The sequence below is a fragment of the Nomascus leucogenys genome, chromosome 6 (assembly GCF_006542625.1).
Source record: "Nomascus leucogenys isolate Asia chromosome 6, Asia_NLE_v1, whole genome shotgun sequence".
Classification (NCBI taxonomy): domain Eukaryota; kingdom Metazoa; phylum Chordata; class Mammalia; order Primates; family Hylobatidae; genus Nomascus; species Nomascus leucogenys.
This window is the reverse complement of record NC_044386.1, coordinates 84,447,858-84,466,203: the sequence shown is the minus strand read 5'-3', so window position 1 is coordinate 84,466,203 and position 18,346 is coordinate 84,447,858. Positions and strand designations below refer to the sequence as shown.

Sequence of the window (18,346 nt, the reverse complement as noted above, 5' to 3'; positions counted from 1 at the left end):
CTCGCTGCAACCTCTGCCTCCTGGGTTCAAGCCACTGTCCTGCCTCAGTCTCCCGAGTAGCTGGGATTACAGGCACACTCCACTATGCCTGGCTAGTTTTTCTGTTTTTAGTAGAGACGGGTTTCACTATGTTGGCCAGGCCAGTCTTGAACTCCTGACCTCAAGTGGTCCACCTGCCCCTGTCTCCCACAGTGTTGGGATTACAGGCGTGAGCCACTGCACCCAGCCTCCCAGTATATCTTGTCAAAGGCAATACTCAGAGAAAACAGCTCTTACGCACACATACACACACACACGGAAAGACACATACACACAGGAAAAGGCATAAACACACACACACGGCGCTCTCTGGCATGTGGGTATGCACTGTTGTACTATGGGGTCATTTCCATGTGAGGCTCTTTCCTCCGAGTGCAAGGATACATCTCTTTTCTTGTGCCTTCCCAGTGCCCAGTCTAGAGCCTGGGAATAAGAGCTTGGTAAAGGTATGTGGAGAGAGTGAGCTGACCCTGGTGTGGACGGCCACGGGACCAGGCCTCCATTTCCAGTTGCTGGCATGAGGCAGGAAGCCCAGCCCAGGCTAGATGAGCCTGCTACGTGAGGCAGGACCTGGGAAGCTCCCACTGTGGTCCTTAGTACACTCGCTCTTCATCTTCTTCCTTCAACTGGGGCTCTATCAATGTGACCAGTCAATCTCAAAATGTGATCCATGAACCAACAGCATCAATATCATCTGGGAACTTGTTAGAAATGCAAAGTCTCAGGCCCCACTGAATCAGAAACTCTGGGTGTGGGGTCCAGAAATCTGCTTTAACCGCCCTCCAGGTGATTCTAACACATGCTAAAATTAGAGAACCAGTGTCTGTGTAAACAGATAACCTCATGCTGGGGCCAGGGGCCGGGAGTGGGGGTGTGAAGCCTTAAAGCATATGCAGCTGCATACGCCCCCTATGGGTAAGACTGGCTGTTCACATGCTGGTGGATGCCTATACCTGAAGGCAGACACGTACTCACACGCATGCACATATATGAGCATCAGGGTCTCAGAAGAGTCCACATGCTAGAGCCCTGGGGTCTCAGTGGGTACCAGCAGGCACTCAGATGGAAGTGGGTGGGGGGAGAAAGGAAGAACTGTTCTCACCAGCTGACAACCTATGCCCCACAATTGTTTTGTCCCTCATCCCTTCTGAGGTTCCCTGAGTGTTCCCTCAGAAGTCAGAGAAGCTGAGTAGTTGCCCAACTCAGACCAGACACACCCAGCTGAGAGGCCAAGGTGGCCTATGTGCCTAAGAGTGTTTGGAGTATGTGCTAAGACCAGCAAAGTCTTTTCTCTGTGTGGGCGAGCCGGGGCCAGGAGAATGTGGGGCAGCAGCAAGCTAGGCTTAGGCAAGAGCACACCATCCCCTGGGCCATGAAATGCTGCTCAGATATAGAATTCCCCGTGGCCCCTTCCCAGGGCTGTTTCCAGTGCCCAGCCCACCTCCTGACCCCTCTCTCTGCTCTGGACTGTGATACCCCAGGCCGCTGCCCACCCGGCCCATCACCAGGTCCTGCGGCATCTCCTCCTTAGTATCCAGCCATAAAATCCTGGCCTCTGTGAGCTGCAAGGGGACATGGGGAGGGGAGAGGGAGGCTCATGCTCAGATCTGGTTTCGCTGCTGCTTCCCCTGGCTGGCTGCCACAGGCTGAGCCACCAGCTGTGCTATATAAGGCCGGCACTGGACTGCTGGAGAGGCGAAGGCTTGGACCCCCAGCTGAGGAGTCCTGCTCAAGACACGGTGAGCTCCACTCCTATTCCCCTCACCACATCCCTGCACCCCACTGCTGGACTCAACTGCTCCTGCCCTCCCCCCGACTACCCCATTCCCTTCTCCCCACCTCCCCCGACTTTTTGCTGCCTGATCCTTCATCTCCCACAGAGAAGACTCCCTTTCTGCTTGGGAATCTGCTTTCCCCCATTGGCCCAAAGTCCTCTTCCTCCCCCACCTGAGGACAGGAACCCCCAGATGGTCCCACTTAGGGTTTCCATACCTCTGGGTGCCCTGCTTTATTCCCTGCGGTCAGCCAGTCTGCTTTGTCCAAGTGTTCTGAGGAGCGTGGGATGGCGAGCCTAACCATCAGGGCATATGCTGAGGAAACGGCGGGGATGCTGAGAAACCTCTGTGGGCTGCCAGATGGGAAATGGTTTTTCCACAAGGTGTCTCAGGCCACCTCAGCCTCCAGACATCCCTGGAGCAGGCTCAGGCTCAGGCTGAATGCGGTGCAGACCAGCAGACTGCTCAGCTCCCTGCTTGGAGCCCAGAGTGATACACACAATGTGGAGGACTTTGGGACGTCCTGGTGACTCCGCTCCCTCATCTGAGAAACAGGTAGTGGTGGGGCTAGTGTTTTTAGAGCTAGAAGGTCTGCAGCATGGGACTGGTTTGCTCTTCCCCTGGAATATCCAAGTGTTTTCAGATATGTGTATTTTTTAGAGAGGAGGACTCTTCCCTTTCCTACCACACCCTGGACTTAGGATGTTGAAGGGAACCACTTTTGAATCCCCAGAAACGAGTCAGATTCTGGGCTGGCCGGAGCTCTGGGGAGACATAAAAATGTTCTGCTCAGCTGCGGCCTGGGCCACGCACGCCCCATGGTTCCTTGCCCTTGTCCCAGGCCTGCTTTCCTCTCCTGACCCTTGCAGTTCCTCACCCATGCTCAGCAGTTACTGGGGAGCCCTGGCCTCTCACAGTGCATCCCCTTTGCTTTCCGTCAGCTGGCTCCTGGCTGTGTAACTCCCAGTCAGGCCCCAAACAAAAAGGCCAGAAATGTGTTCCAGCTGCAGCTCGTGCACATCTGGGAATGTGTTCATGGAGGTGGTATGTCCGAGGCATCTGCACCCTCCAGCCAGCCTGCCTTATGAGAGGCCAGTGGAGTCGGAGCCAAGTCTTCATGGCCTTAATACGTACCCGCCTGTGCGAGAGTGTGAACTCCATCAAAGGATGGCAAAACAAATGCCCCTCAGGCCTGGGTCTTAGAAGTGACTAATGAGTCACCAAGAGGCTGCTGGGGGTGAGCCCTGGACTCTCCTCATTGGCAAGGAACCTCCTCGCCCCTGCTTGTCCTTGTGCCCCATCTCCATGTGGGGCCCTGGAGCCTACCCCCAGGGATGGAACCTAGTCTGCCTCATATGAACTCAGATTCTGAGCCTCTGCACCTCCCAAGCTACCTGGTTTCACAACTCAGGCAGATGTCACTCTCATATCATTCTGTCCACCTTTCCCTCCTTGACAGGTCAAGAAGTATTTCTGCTTGAGCCATAAGCGATGATTCAGAAATATGAAACCTGACAAGCTTTGTTTCTTTACAGGTCACTGGATCTGAGAAACTTCCCAGGGGACCGCATTCCAGAGTCAGCGACTCTGTGAAGCATCCTCACCTACCTCTTGCCACGTTCCCACGGGGCTTGGGGGAAAGATGGTGGGGACCAAGGCCTGGGTGTTCTCCTTCCTGGTCCTGGAAGTCACATCTGTGTTGGGTATAGGCTAAGTATCTGCTGGCTCCCAAATCTTCCACTTGCCACAGTGAGGTTGTGTCTGGTCTGGGACTGAACTATGCATCTGCCTCAAGACACAGCAAGGCCTTAAGAAACTGAGGCCACTTTATGGATTTATTCATAATTTATACCCTGTTTGTTTTTCTCCAAAACTTGAGATTGTTCCCATTATTAAAACTCACAAAACAGAACCTTTATATGAGAAGAGGGATGAGCAGTCATTCAGAGGGAGGAAAAAAAGATAAGAGGGTTATTTTTAGCCCCCGAGTACTAAATTGAGCTCTGAGCTTCCTGGCAGCCAAAGTAATAGGGAATCACAGGGGATCAGTGAAATCTCAGAAGCAGGTTTGGGGTTTGGTCTGTTTTTAGTTTTATGAAAATTATTTTGGCCCAAAACTCAATTTCATTTAGACCCTGCTGCCAAATTTCACAGACACACCAGAACCCCTTCCGGTCTCCTTGCCCTCTGACTGCATCCTCTGGAGATACTGAGCTCTGGGAGGAACTGGTAGAAAGAATTTTTCTGGTGGAACAGAAGACTTCCCAAGGCATCTAAGCGTCAGCCCTCCCCTGCACACTCTCTCCCACCTCCTCCCCTTCCTCTCCTGATTGCTAAGCACATACTCAGGTAAAGCAAAAAAAAAAAAAAAAAAAAAAAAAAGAAGCTCAAAACCCTCCTTTAAAGCTGTCTGCCTTGCAGTATTTGTGGCTACAAATGCAGGAACAAAGGCTGTCTCAGCCTGGAGCCAACCCCTGTGTGTGCCTGCCTCCTGCCTTGCTCTTTCCACCCTGACAGCTGCTGCTTATGAAGATGATTAACATTCAACCATCTGAGGGGAGATCAGATTAGGTTGATTAAAAGAGCTCCTATCACCCCAATTAAGCAGCATAGAGAATTCTGATTTGGCTCCTGGAGTAAGCGTTAATTGCCTGTCAAAGCTTCTGCAGCCCTCTGCTCCACATTCTCCTTCCCATTCTGGAGACCCCAACCCAGCCTCAGGTAGGGTACAGCTGGAACTGCTTGTGGCCCGAGGACCCTGTACCCATCCTCAGGCAGTCCCTGCCAGCCTCGTATGGAAAATTGAGGACCACTGCCCCAATTAGGCCATAGGAGTCTTTTATGGGAGGGTGGACTCCCAAGGGAAAGTAAATGGCCATCTATTGTGGCGTTGAGCTAAAAGAAGTTGCTAACACTTATTCAGCATGCATTATGTGCTAGGTGTTCTAAGTGGATTTTATGAATGAGCTTATTTAATCCTCACAATCCTCTAAGGCAGGAGCTACTATTATCCTTATTTTATGATGAGAGAACATGGGGTCAGGTGGGTTAAGTAACTTGTCCAAAGTCACACAGTTAGAAAGTGGCAGAGCCTCAGGAGCTCACACTGTCAATCTGCATATACTTCAGAGGCTTTTACTTTCTAGCTCATGGAATCCTCATGCCAACTGAATCACCCTGCGAGGTGGGAATTAATATCTCCATTTTACAGATGAGGAAAACAAAGCTCCATTTTGCCAAGAAGGTTAGGTGCAGACACGAAAGCAGAAGTCCCAGGCCACTGGCTGCTCAGGAGCATCTGATAATCCATTTCTAGAACAAGAGTGAAAAGGGAGCTACCATTCATTGAGTGTGCACTACAAGCCAGGTCTCTTTACATTCATTATCACCTGAATAACGCACCAGGACCCTAGGATGCAGCAATTATTAGTGCATTCCTATTTTATGGGGAAACAGGCTCAGCGGAGTAAAGCTTTTCTGAGATTGCACAGCAGTAAGTAGCAGAGCGGGGTTTGAACCCATGCCCGGTGCTCATGCTCCATCCACTACCTCACACTGTTTCCCTGCATCTTGAGGAATGCTGTAACTTCCAGTCCTGGCCTCTCACTTAGCTTCTCCTCCTGGCCCTCAGGGAGACAGACGATGCTCACCCAGTCGGTAAGAAGAGTTCAGCCTGGGAAGAGGAACCCCAGCATCTTTGCCAAGCCTGCCGACACCCTGGAGAGTGAGTTGTGGCTGAAGCAGGGAGGGGCTGGAGGGGCAGCCTTTAACGAGCTTCCTAAGTGGATCTCTGAAGCCAGGGCATGATGTCAGGGTTCCATGGAAACCCACTTTTACAAGCATTTGGCCTCCATCTCTGTCCAGCCGAGGAACTTAGTATATAAGACAGCTCAGAATCAGGAATCTGCCTGATACCTTTCAGGAATGCTGTGGAGCTTGCTGGGGCCAGAGCACAGGCTGGTGGGAAGGGAGTGGGGAGATGAGTATGGAGAGATGGTTGGGGACAGCTCACCAGCACCCTGAATGCCTAGCTAGAGGATCTTACAGCTGGAGGTGATGTGGCCTGAGCCACATGAAGAAAGCTTACCCTGACTGCAGGGTTGGAGATGGGTGTGAATGACATTGACGAGGAGCCTTGATGTAGAAAGTGACTGACATGGTTCAGCCAGGCTGATGAGAGCTTGAATGGAGGCCTCAGCAGTGGCAGGTGTAAGAGGGGATCGGAGAGATACTGGAGAGACAAATGTGACAGGGCCTGAGGCCAGCTGGGGGTGGGTGAGAGGGAAAGGAGAACTGGAGCGCACCAGGATCACAGCTCCTCCACAATTTGGCTATGTCTCTCAGGCCCTGGTGAGTGGACAACGTGGTTCAACATTGACTACCCAGGCGGGAAGGGCGACTATGAGCGGCTGGACGCCATTCGCTTCTACTATGGGGACCGTGTATGTGCCCGTCCCCTGCGGCTAGAGGCTCGGACCACTGACTGGACACCTGCGGGCAGCACTGGCCAGGTGGTCCATGGTAGTCCCCGTGAGGGTTTCTGGTGCCTCAACAGGGAGCAGCGGCCTGGCCAGAACTGTTCTAATTACACCGTACGCTTCCTCTGCCCACCAGGTAAGCCAGAACACCCCCACCCCCACCCGCTACTTCCCACTAGCCTTGACTCAGGGAGAGGGGGATCCTGCCTCTGGCCACCAGAACTCTCAGCATCACACACATGCGTGTGCTTGGACTCTCTAATAATAACCAAGTAGTGCCATTAGTGCCAGAACCTTCCCAATTGTGTTTTGTGTTTATGGGTACTCTCTATTCAACCTATTTTATTGTGTTTGAGTGGCACCATGGTGAAGACCACAGGCTCTGAAGTGGGGCTGCTTGGGTTTGAATTCTGAGCCTGCAATATGACGTGTCCCCTAGACAAATTTTCTGAAATTCTCTTTGTCTCAGGTTTCTCATACGTGACACCTGGGTAATAGTAAGTCTTCATAGGGGTTTTTAATGAGGATTAAATGGTATGAATGCAGAGGCTTAACCCAAGTAAATGCTCACTGAGTGTTAGTTTCTATTCTTGTTCCTATGTGCCAGATACTGTGCTAGTTATCCACATTATTCAACCTTTACAACTGACCTTTGAGAGATCTCCATCTTGACAAGTTACACGAGGTTCAGAGAATCTAGGTAACTTCTCACGATTCCATAGCTGATAAGGCAGAGCTGGGGTTGAACCATGTCCGTGTTTGCAGAGTCTATGCATTTATATCCCCTCCCACCACGGATAATACAGATGTTACGGGGAGCAGGCCTGCTCCCTTCTTGGATGGGGATCTTCTCCCTTAGGGTGCCACAAGATCCCCCAGGCCCAGACGCCAGTGGTGATCATCTGGGGTGGGAGCTCAGGGTGGGTGGTCATCTGGGGTGGGAGCTCAGGCTGATCTGAGCAAGGTGTGAAGACCCCATTCTTGTACACAGGCCTCAGGCCGGAGGTGAGGAAGGTGGGCAGAAAGGGACTTCTTGTCCAAGTCGTTGCATGTTGCAGGCCCCGACTTCCCAAGGGTCCCTGACTTCCCAGGGAGTCCTTCCATAGGAGAATGTGGCTGTTTCCACATTGGTGAAGAAGAAAGATGGTGCTATCCCTGCATATCCTAGGACAGCATATCAAAGTCCCAGTGCTTGGCCAACAAGCACTGCTCAGGGCCACCCCTAGCCCATATGGTGCCTCTGTGCAAATTAGAGACCTCACTTCCTCAAGAATTTTGACTTCCATCTGTTGGAAAAATCATTGCAGTAAATATAAATATCAGTGACATCTATGACATAAATGGAAACCTTGTCTTTACCAGAGAAGAAACAGCCTCAGGGTCAGATTTCCTGACAGAGTCCCCTCAAGAGGGAAATCAGACCGTGTCTGCTGATCTCACTTTGCAGGATCCCTGCGCCGAGACACAGAGGGCATCTGGAGCCCATGGTCTCCCTGGAGCAAGTGCTCAGCTGCCTGTGGTCAGACTGGGGTCCAGACTCGCACACGCACTTGCTTGGCAGAGACGGTGTCGCTGTGCAGTGAGGCCACCGAAGAGGGTCAGCACTGCATGGGCCAGGACTGTGCAGGTACCACTCTCCCTCCTGGCACTGGGCAGGGTGTGGTGGGTGAGGCTAAAGAATGAGCGGGGAGTTAGAGGGTCAGTTTGAGACTGATGGATTCCTTCATATACTTACTCACCACTATTAACTGAGCATCTATTATGTGTCCTAATGAGAGATATACAGGATAATACAGGAACACAGGGCAGGGTCAATTATCATAGCCTGGGGGAATCCAGGAGAGCTTCCTAGAGGAGGTGTTTTGGGCTAAGTTTTTGTTGTTGTTGTTGTTTTGAGACAGAGTCTTGCTCCATTGGCCAGGCTGGAGTGCAATGGCGCAATCTTGGCTTACTCCAGCCTCCGCCTCCTGGGTTTAAGCGATTCTACTTTCTCAGCCTCCCTAGTAGCTGGGATTACAGGTGTGTGTCACCATGTCCAGCTAATTTTTGTATTTTTTGTAGAGATGAGGTTTCACCATGTTGGCCAGGCTGGTCTCAAACTCCTGACCTCAGGTGAGCCACCCACCTTGGCCTCCCAAAGTCCTGGGATTACAGGTATGAGCCACCATGCCTGGCCTTGGGGTAAGTTTTAAAGGATGAGTAGGAGTTAGTCATGCAGGCTGATAAGGGAGGGTAGCAAAGGCCAAGGAGGAGAGGAAGTGATCAGTGATGTGGCTGAAGGAATGCCAGAATCCATAGAATCCCTGCTGATATGGCCCCTTGTCCCACAGCCTGTGACCTGACCTGCCCAATGGGCCAGGTGAATGCTGACTGTGATGCCTGCATGTGCCAGGACTTCATGCTTCATGGGGCTGTCTCCCTTCCTGGAGGTGCCCCAGCCTCAGGGGCCACTGTCTACCTGCTGACCAAGACGCCGAAGCTGTTGACCCAGACAGACAGTGATGGGAGATTCCGAATCCCTGGCTTGTGCCCTGATGGCAAAAGCATCCTGAAGATCACAAAGGTCAAGTTTGCCCCCATTGTACGCACAATGCCCAAGACTAGCCTGAAGGCAGCCACCATCAAGGCAGAGTTTGTGAGGGCAGGTAACTAAATTCTCTGGGGTAGGGCTGGTGAGAAGGTCCAGATTTTTAAATAAAGGGATTATAGTGCTAAAAGCTGGCTTCCCAGCTAACTTGGAGTAAAACTCCAAATCCTTACCATGGCCCGCATGGCCCTGTATTATCTGGCCCTCTATTTCTTCTCTGCTCACCTCTCCTGTTACTCGCTCCACACCAAATCACTCTACTCCAACTGCAGTGGGCTCCTATCTGCTCCTCAAACACACAGGCACACTCCTGCCTCAGGTCCTTTATGCTTGCTGCATGTATTCTGTTTAGAATGTTCTTCCCATAGATATTGGCATGGCTTGCTCCCTCAAATATATGAGGTCTTCCCTGGCCACCTTATTAACAGTCAATACAATATAGTGAGGTTTGGAGGTCACAGAGAGAAAGGCTTGGGAAGTTCAGAAATGGTGCAGGATGGCCAGAAAATTCTGCCAGAGGCAGCAGAACATGCATATTGCACTATTCAAAACAGTCAGTTCTGTCTCAATGGTAGTGCCTAGGAATCTTGGCTGACACAAGGTCCCCTTGTTTCACCACTGACCCACCCAGATGCTGCTTGACAGGCCATGGGAGAGGTCCCAGGATGGGGGGTGTGGAAGGATAGACTCCACTCTGAACCAATTCCCTTAGGACCAATGGAGATGGGCTGGGGGTAGGGGCGAAGCCTTACAATTTTCACACCATCAAAGACCCTGAGGGAGCAAGGCTCTGTAGAACCTGTCACACACACACACAAACCCAAAATGCTATTTCTCATCTTCTGTCCCAGAGACTCCATACATGGTGATGAACCCTGAGACAAAAGCACGGAGAGCCGGGCAGAGCGTGTCCCTGTGCTGTAAGGCCACAGGGAAGCCCAGTCCGGACAAGTATTTTTGGTGCGTATTCTGCTAGCTACCCTGCCCAATTCTCCTCTTGAAAACCACAGCTTCTTGCATTGGGTCTGGACTTATTAATAAGAACAATAACCAACAGAATAAAGTTACAAGTAAGGCAGTGGTACAGAGCCCAGATGTTGGGACTTACAAATGGGAGCCATGGGGTTGGGAGCCAGACAACCAGCAAGCTCTCTCATTGTACCCTCAAAGCTGGGGGAACCCTTTGGCCAGGCACAGTGGCTCATGCCTGTAATCCCAGCACTTCGGGAGGCTGTGGCAGGTGGATTGCTTGAGCCCAGGAGCTCTAGACCAGCCTGGACAACATGGTAAAGCCCTGTCTCTATAAAAAATGTAAAAAATTAGCCAGATGTGCAGGCTTGTGTTTCTAGTACCAGCTACTCGGGAGGATGAGGTAGGAGGATCACTTGAGTCCAGGAGGCAGAGGTTGCAGTGAGCTGTGATCACGCCACTGCACTCCAGCCTGGGTGACAGTGTGTGACCTTGTCTCAAAAAAAAAAAAAAAAAAAAAAAAAGCTGGGGTCCCCTGGAGCATCTCTGGTCTTGGGGTCTAGACTTGTATATCATCAGGACACAGAACAAAGTTCCCAGGTCCTGCTTTTCCCAATAAAAGCAAACAAGGGGCCAGGCATGGTGGCTCATGCCTGTAATTCCAGCACTTTGGGAGGCCGAAGAGGGTGGGTCACTTAAGGTCAGGAGTTCGAGACCAGCCTGGCCAACATGGTGAAACCCCATATCTACTAAAAATACAAAAATTAGCTGGGTGTGGCGGCACATGCCTGTAATCCCAGCTACTCGGGAGGCTAAGGCAGGAGAATCGCTTGAACCTGGGAGGTGGCGGTTGCAGTGAGTCAAGATCGTGCCACTGTACTCTAGCCTAGGCGACAGAGCAAGACTCCATCTCAAAAAAAAAAAAAAAAAAATGCAAACAAGGGCAGAATCCCTTATGGCTGTGAGTCGTTTATCCTTCACAAACATTTTATAGCCACTGTCTTATTTGACCCATCCAACAATCCTGTGAAGTCAGCTAGAAGTCATTGCTGACATTTTATATACCAGAAAGCTGAAGCACAGATTGGTGGGATGGAGCGGGGGAGGTTGTCCAAGCATCCCCAGCCAGGTACGTGGTAGGACTGGGACTTAGAACCAAGCTCCTTGTTTCCCAATTAGTGCTCTTGGATGAGCCAAGTCAAAGGTGATATTGGATATTGACATTTGTGGGAACCCACTCATCATCTGTCTTCTTGGCTGCCTGCTCCTGGCACTTTTCCAGGAATACCTGCCCTCCCACTGCCCATTCAGGTTCCACCTCTCCATCCCTTGCAGGTATCATAATGACACATTGCTGGATCCTTCCCTCTACAAGCATGAGAGCAAGCTGGTGCTGAGGAAACTGCAGCAGGACCAGGCTGGGGAGTACTTTTGCAAGGCCCAGAGTGATGCTGGGGCTGTGAAGTCCAAGGTTGCCCAGCTGATTGTCATAGGTAAGCCTGCCTGGGTCCTTGGGGGCCCTGGGTCTGCAACAGGGCTGGCTGAGCACCCCGGTGTGCATAACTATGCAGTAAAAGCTAAGGCTTTTCTTTTTTCTTTTCTTTTCTTTTTTTTTTTTTTTTTTTTGAGATGGAGTCTCACTCTGTCACCCAGGCTGGAGTGCAGTGGCACCATCTCAGCTCACTGCAACCTCTGCCTCCCGGGTTCAAGTGATTCTGCCTCAGCTTCCTGAATAGCTGGGATTACAGGCGTGCACCACCACGCCTGGCTAATTTTTATATTTTTAGTAGAGATGGTGTTTCGCCATGTGGGCCAGGCTGGTCTTGAACTCCTGACCTCCAGTGATCCACCCCTTTCGGCCTCCCAAAGTGCTGGGATGACATGCGTGAACCACCGTGCCTGGCCAAGCTCAGGTTTTTCTGCACTGTGCACAGTGCCAGGACCTCTAGGACATAACGATGGTACAGATCTGAATCCTACCACCATGGAGCCATCATTTGAGGAGGAGTGAAGACATGTAAATAAGAGACAAACAAGATAGAAAAATGCAGCTAAGTCCAGGTGTGGCGGCTCACACCTGTAATCCTAGCACTTTGGGAGGCCAAGGTGGATGGATCACCTGAGGTTTGGAGTTCGAGACCAGCCTGGACAACATGGTGAAATCCTGCGTCTACTAAAAATACAAAAATTAGCCAGGCATGGTGGGACGTGCCTGTAATCCCAGCTACTCAGGAGGCTGAGGTAGTAGAATCGCTTGAACCCAGGAGGCAGAGGTTGCAGTGAGCCGAGTTCACGCCACTGCACTCCAGCCTGGGAAACAGAGCAAGACTGTCTCAAAAAAAAAAGAAGAAGAAGAAGAAAAGAAAAATGCAGCTAAAATAGGATATAAGGAGCTGTGAACTCTAATAGATGGTAGATACCTCCCAGGTGGGAGTGACCATGGATGGCTACTTGAGGGAGCAGCTTTCCAGCTGGGGCTTAAATAATGGTTCTCAGCTTTGGCTGCCCATTGGTATGACCTGACTGGATTTTAAAAAATACTGATGCCTCAGTCTTACCTCCAGAGAGTCTGACTTAATTGGTCTGAGATGTGGCCTGGACATGCATAGTTTAAAACCTCCCCATGTGATTCCAATTTGCAACCAAGGTTAGAACCCCTGGTCTTAAAGAATGGGCAGGGATTGTGTATGTGGAGGTGAGGGTGTTCCAGATTGAGGGGCCAGCATGGGTAAAGATATAGAAGTGGGAACTGAGGGGGCTTTACAAGAAAGGGTGATCTAGAGCTGGCTTCAAGAAGAGAACTGGATGGGGAGAGATTAGAGGCCAAAGACCAATCAGGGGCCTGTCTTTAGAAAATGAGTAGGAAGGAAGATAGCTTAGTACTTGGCCTAAACAAAACAAAATGCAGAAAAGGACAGAATGTATTGGAAGGATCCTGGACTACTTCAGACTCTTAAAAAGTTGAGCAACGGACCTCAGGGCAGACAAGACACAGAGTACTCTGGACGTTGGCAGAGATATGGAGCCCTCAGCAGTGGTCCCAACCCATCACATCAAGGCTCCCTGTTTGCTACAGTAATTTTTAATACCATTTTATTATTCTGAAGTTAAATTTACAGATAACTACATATAATTTCCAAATGTATATGTGCATGGTCCTAACTATAAAACAAAGGATAAATTTTTTTAATTTTAATACAAAATAGTGTGTATTCCCATATCTAAATGCTTGGGCACATTGACACGAGAAGACAAACCAAGAAGTTAGCCACTTGCACTTAAATCCAGGGTCACCATAAACATGACCGCTACAAATGCTGATGGTTGGAGGTATCATTCTGGCATTCACAGTCCTTAGGTAATGGTGTTATAGAAACGTGATTTTCCTGAGATGAGGAACAATTCTTGGTATTGTTCCGAGCTAAACAAAGTATAATCTTAGCTCAATTTATATGGTAGCTGCATTCTTGAAAAATTCAGTATATGGTTACAGCCATGTAAAAGATACTAGGCTCTGATGTTTTAATTTGTTTTAGACAGGGTCTTGCTCTGTCGCCCAGGCTGGAGGGTAGTGGCACATTCATGGCTAACTGCAGCATTGACCTTCCAGGCTCAAGCAATCCTCCCACCTCAGCCTCCCGAGTAGCTGGGACTACAGGCATGTGCACCACACCCAGCTGATTTTTGTATTTTTTGTAGAGGCAGGGTTTCATCATGTTGCCCTGGCTGGTCTCGAACTCCTGGGCTCAAGCAACCCACCCACTCTGGCCTCCCAAATTGTTGGGATAACAGGTGTGAGCCACTGCATCCGGCCAAAGCTCTGATCACTTTAAACAGGTTTTCTACCTACATGAATGTCTGGCGGGATATGTGAAAGTCATTCACAACACAGAGATTCTTTATGTAGAACAGTGCCAGGCATTGCGGGACATAGAACATCAATGGCCCCTACCCACAATATGCCAGTAGCATCCCCAATTTTGGTGATAACTCAAAACACCTTCATAAATTTTTGAGACCCCTCCATTGAGACAAACCGCCACTATAGTGGTCTCATCAACCAACTCTGTTTCCCCGTGTGCCCAACGGGGCCTGTGTGCCTGCCTTCTGTGATGACCAGTCCCCTGATGCCTACTCTGCCTATGTCTTGGCAAGCCTGGCTGGGGAGGAACTGCAAGCAGTGGAGTCTTCTCCTAAACTCTGGTCACTCAATCCAATAATAGCTGTTCCATCTCCCTCAGAGAGTTCTGTGAGAATGAGAGTCACGGATATACAAGTCCTTTGAAAACCACAGAATACTGTAGAGAGGTGAGGTTGAGGTACTCTTTGTGTAGGATGTAAACTTACATCGTAATTTCCACACCATTTCCCTCCACAGCACCTGACGAGACTCCTTGCAACCCAGTTCCTGAGAGCTATCTTATCCGGTTGCCCCATGATTGCTTTCAGAAAGCCACCAACTCCTTCTACTATGACGTGGGACGCTGCCCTGTCAAGACCTGTGTAGGGCAGCAGGATAATGGGATCAGGTGCCGTGATGCTGTGCAGAACTGCTGTGGCATCTCCAAGACAGAGGAGAAAGAGATCCAGTGCAGTGGCTACACGCTACCCACCAAGGTGGCCAAGGAGTGCAGCTGCCAGCGGTGTACAGAAACTCGGAGCATCGTGCGGGGCCGTGTCAGTGCTGCTGACAATGGGGAGCCCATGCGCTTTGGCCATGTGTACATGGGGAATAGCCGTGTAAGCATGACTGGCTACAAGGGCACTTTCACCCTCCATGTCCCCCAGGACACTGAGAGGCTGGTGCTCACATTTGTGGACAGGCTGCAGAAGTTCGTCAACACCACCAAAGTGCTACCTTTCAACAAGAAGGGGAGTGCCGTGTTCCATGAAATCAAGATGCTTCGTCGGAAAGAGCCCATCACTTTGGAAGCCATGGAGACCAACATCATCCCCCTGGGGGAAATGGTTGGTGAAGACCCCATGGCTGAACTGGAGATTCCATCCAGGAGTTTCTACAGGCAGAATGGGGAGCCCTACACAGGAAAAGTGAAGGCCAGTGTGACCTTCCTGGATCCCCGGAATATTTCCACAGCCACAGCTGCCCAGAGTGACCTGAACTTCATCAATGACGAAGGAGACACTTTCCCCCTTCGGACGTATGGCATGTTCTCTGTGGACTTCAGAGATGAGGTCACCTCAGAGCCACTTAATGCTGGCAAAGTGAAGGTCCACCTCGACTCGACCCAGGTCAAGATGCCAGAGCACATATCCACAGTGAAACTCTGGTCACTCAATCCAGACACAGGGCTGTGGGAGGAGGAAGGGGACTTCAAATTTGAAAATCAAAGGAGGAACAAAAGAGAAGACAGAACCTTTCTGGTGGGCAACATGGAGATTCGTGAGAGGAGGCTCTTTAACCTGGATGTTCCTGAAAGCAGGCGGTGCTTTGTTAAGGTGAGGGCCTACCGGAGTGAGAGGTTCTTGCCTAGTGAGCAGATCCAGGGGGTTGTGATCTCTGTGATTAACCTGGAGCCTAGAACTGGCTTCTTGTCCAACCCTAGGGCCTGGGGCCGCTTTGACAGTGTCATCACAGGCCCCAATGGGGCCTGTGTGCCTGCCTTCTGTGATGACCAGTCCCCTGATGCCTACTCTGCCTATGTCTTGGCAAGCCTGGCTGGGGAGGAACTGCAAGCAGTGGAGTCTTCTCCTAAATTCAACCCAAATGCAATTGGCGTCCCTCAGCCCTATCTCAACAAGCTCAACTACCGTCGGACGGACCATGAGGATCCACGGGTTAAAAAGACAGCTTTCCAGATTAGCATGGCCAAGCCAAGGCCCAACTCAGCTGAGGAGAGCAATGGGCCCATCTATGCCTTTGAGAACCTCCGGGCATGTGAAGAGGCACCGCCCAGTGCAGCCCACTTCCGGTTCTACCAGATTGAGGGGGATCGATATGACTACAACACAGTCCCCTTCAATGAAGATGACCCTATGAGCTGGACTGAAGACTATCTGGCATGGTGGCCAAAGCCGATGGAATTCAGGGCCTGCTATATCAAGGTGAAGATTGTGGGGCCACTGGAAGTGAATGTGCGATCCCGCAACATGGGGGGCACTCATCGGCGGACAGTGGGGAAGCTGTATGGAATCCGAGATGTGAGGAGCACTCGGGACAGGGACCAGCCCAATGTCTCAGCTGCCTGTCTGGAGTTCAAGTGCAGTGGGATGCTCTATGATCAGGACCGTGTGGACCGCACCCTGGTGAAGGTCATCCCCCAGGGCAGCTGCCGTCGAGCCAGTGTGAACCCCATGCTGCATGAGTACCTGGTCAACCACTTGCCACTTGCAGTCAACAATGACACCAGTGAGTACACCATGCTGGCACCCTTGGACCCACTGGGCCACAACTATGGCATCTACACTGTCACTGACCAGGACCCTCGCACAGCCAAGGAGATCGCACTTGGCCGGTGCTTTGATGGCACATCCGATGGCTCCTCCAGAATCATGAAGAGCAATGTGGGAGTAGCCCTCACCTTCAACTGTGTAGAGAGGCAAGTAGGCCGCCAGAGTGCCTTCCAGTACCTCCAAAGCACCCCAGCGCGGTCCCCTGCTGCAGGCACTGTCCAAGGAAGAGTGCCCTCAAGAAGGCAGCAGCGAGCAAGCAGGGGTGGCCAGCGCCAGCGTGGAGCGGTGGCCTCTCTGAGATTTCCTACAGTTGCTCAACAGCCCCTGATCAACTAAGTTTTGTGGTACGTCACTCTCTTCTCCCCTCATTTCATGTGACAGCCATTGTAAGACTGACACACAAACTGTCACTTGGTTAATTTAAGCACATCTGTTTTCGTGCAATTTGCTTGTTTGTTTCTTCATGCCTTTACTTACTTTGTCCCATGATACTGATTGGCACTTGGCCCCCAAAATGGCACAATAAAGCCCCTTTGTGAAACTGTTCTTTAAATGAAACACACAGAAATTGGCCACTGGTAAAACTTTAGCTTCAACTGTACTTCATTTAATGCCATTAATGCAAATATACTTCCTCTTCTTTTTGCATGGTTTTGCCCACCTCTGCAATAGTGATAATCTGATGCTGAAGATCAAATAACCAATATAAAGCATATTTCTTGGCCTTGCTCCACAGGACGTAAGCAAGCCTTGATCATAGTTCATACATATAAATTGTGGTGAAATAAAGAAATAAAATACAATACTTTTACTTGAAATGTAAATAACTTATTTCTTTGCTAAATTTGGAATTCTAGTGCACATTCAAAGTTAAGCTATTAAATATAGGGTAATCATAGTTCTTCTACCAAGTCTGGAAAGAACATCTCCTGGTATCCACAATTACACCAGGTTGCTAATTGTATTTGTATGTTTCCCTTTGCATTCGCTTTTGTTCTTGCTAGAAACCCAGTGTAGCCCAGGGCAGATGTCAATAAATGCATATTCTGTATTTGGATTCTGAGGCCACTGTCCTGTCTTTTAACTATTAAAGTGAGCCAGCTGCTCAGAGGAGTACAGGGGACTCTGGAAAGCAGTCACGGGTGGTCTAAGTCCTGGCCCCCTAAGTTACAGGGCAGGGCAACATAGGCACACACTCCAGCAGTCAAGTTTGTTCTCATGGATCACATTTTCCGTTTGCAGAAAAAAGCAGATTCCTGGAGTTGTGAGCATGTTCTGGGCTCCTGAGCAAGACTAAAAACACGTCCCGATTTTTTTCTTTCCTTCTTTCCAATACTTTGGAGCTTATACAAGGCTTGGCCCAGGGTCTGACAAGCTGGCCAAGTGGTCCTTTGGCTCCCCCAACAGCCTGTTGCCTTCTCCAGCTGGGCTGGCTGGCCTCACTCAGAAATGATGGGCTTTTACTTTTTTCTTTATGCTCTTCTAAAGATGTTCAACTTTTCCAGACACCAGATCTCTGTTGTGTGTTACAGACCCTGTCCCTGGAGCAAAACAAGTGGTCCAAACGGGCAGAGTTTTGGTTTTGGAAAAGGTATTTGGTTTAAAATAGTAAATCAGAGGCCCGTAGGTGGTGCCAGAGCAATCTCAGCGGCACTACAGTCAGGGTAGTGGGGTGTGGGGTTGGATAGGATGCACTCACTGCCCCTATCCCAACCCCTCCAGAATCTGTCAGGCAAGAGGCCAAAGGGTTTGGGAGAAGAGAGGATACTGTTTACAATCAGGACAAAAAGCCTTCCCTGATGCCCTGGCCAGCCTAGTGCAGCTCCTTTACCCATCTCTGGCCTGGGCTGGATTTGTACTCTTGGATCACCATCTGCCCGGCTCCTGGGAATTTGGTTTGTAATCAATTAGAAATTTCTCTAGCTGAGCACATCACAATAACCACAGAAAAAGCAAGCATCTGCAGGAGTGAGGACTAGTGGCCTTGTGATTGCAACTTGACCCACTTCCAGACTCCACATCTGTCCCACTGCTCCCAGGAAGCAGCTCTCACTGACTGCTTGGGGAGGCTTGACTGCCCCTGTTGT

At 50.4% G+C, this 18,346-nt stretch overlaps 1 protein-coding gene across 3 annotated transcripts in view; it reads left to right on the top strand.

Annotated features, from left to right (window-relative positions):
* The window catches only part of CILP (cartilage intermediate layer protein), a 39,288-nt gene extending 21,966 nt beyond the window's left edge, over window positions 1-17,322 (top strand). The window contains exons 1-8 of one of the 3 annotated variants that reach the window (XM_030814571.1): window positions 179-3,517; window positions 5,446-5,538; window positions 6,159-6,428; window positions 7,740-7,919; window positions 8,623-8,937; window positions 9,731-9,839; window positions 11,184-11,341; window positions 14,227-17,322. In XM_030814571.1, the coding sequence (XP_030670431.1) occupies window positions 3,457-3,517; window positions 5,446-5,538; window positions 6,159-6,428; window positions 7,740-7,919; window positions 8,623-8,937; window positions 9,731-9,839; window positions 11,184-11,341; window positions 14,227-16,595 (3,555 nt within the window). In that variant the 5' untranslated portion in view covers window positions 179-3,456 and the 3' untranslated portion in view covers window positions 16,596-17,322. Of the gene's footprint in view, window positions 1-178; window positions 3,518-5,445; window positions 5,539-6,158; window positions 6,429-6,899; window positions 6,993-7,739; window positions 7,920-8,622; window positions 8,938-9,730; window positions 9,840-11,183; window positions 11,342-14,226 lie in introns of those variants that run through there. The other 2 variants (XM_030814572.1, XM_030814573.1) reach the window with 2 other exon arrangements.
* The last annotated feature ends 1,024 nt before the right edge of the window (window positions 17,323-18,346 follow it).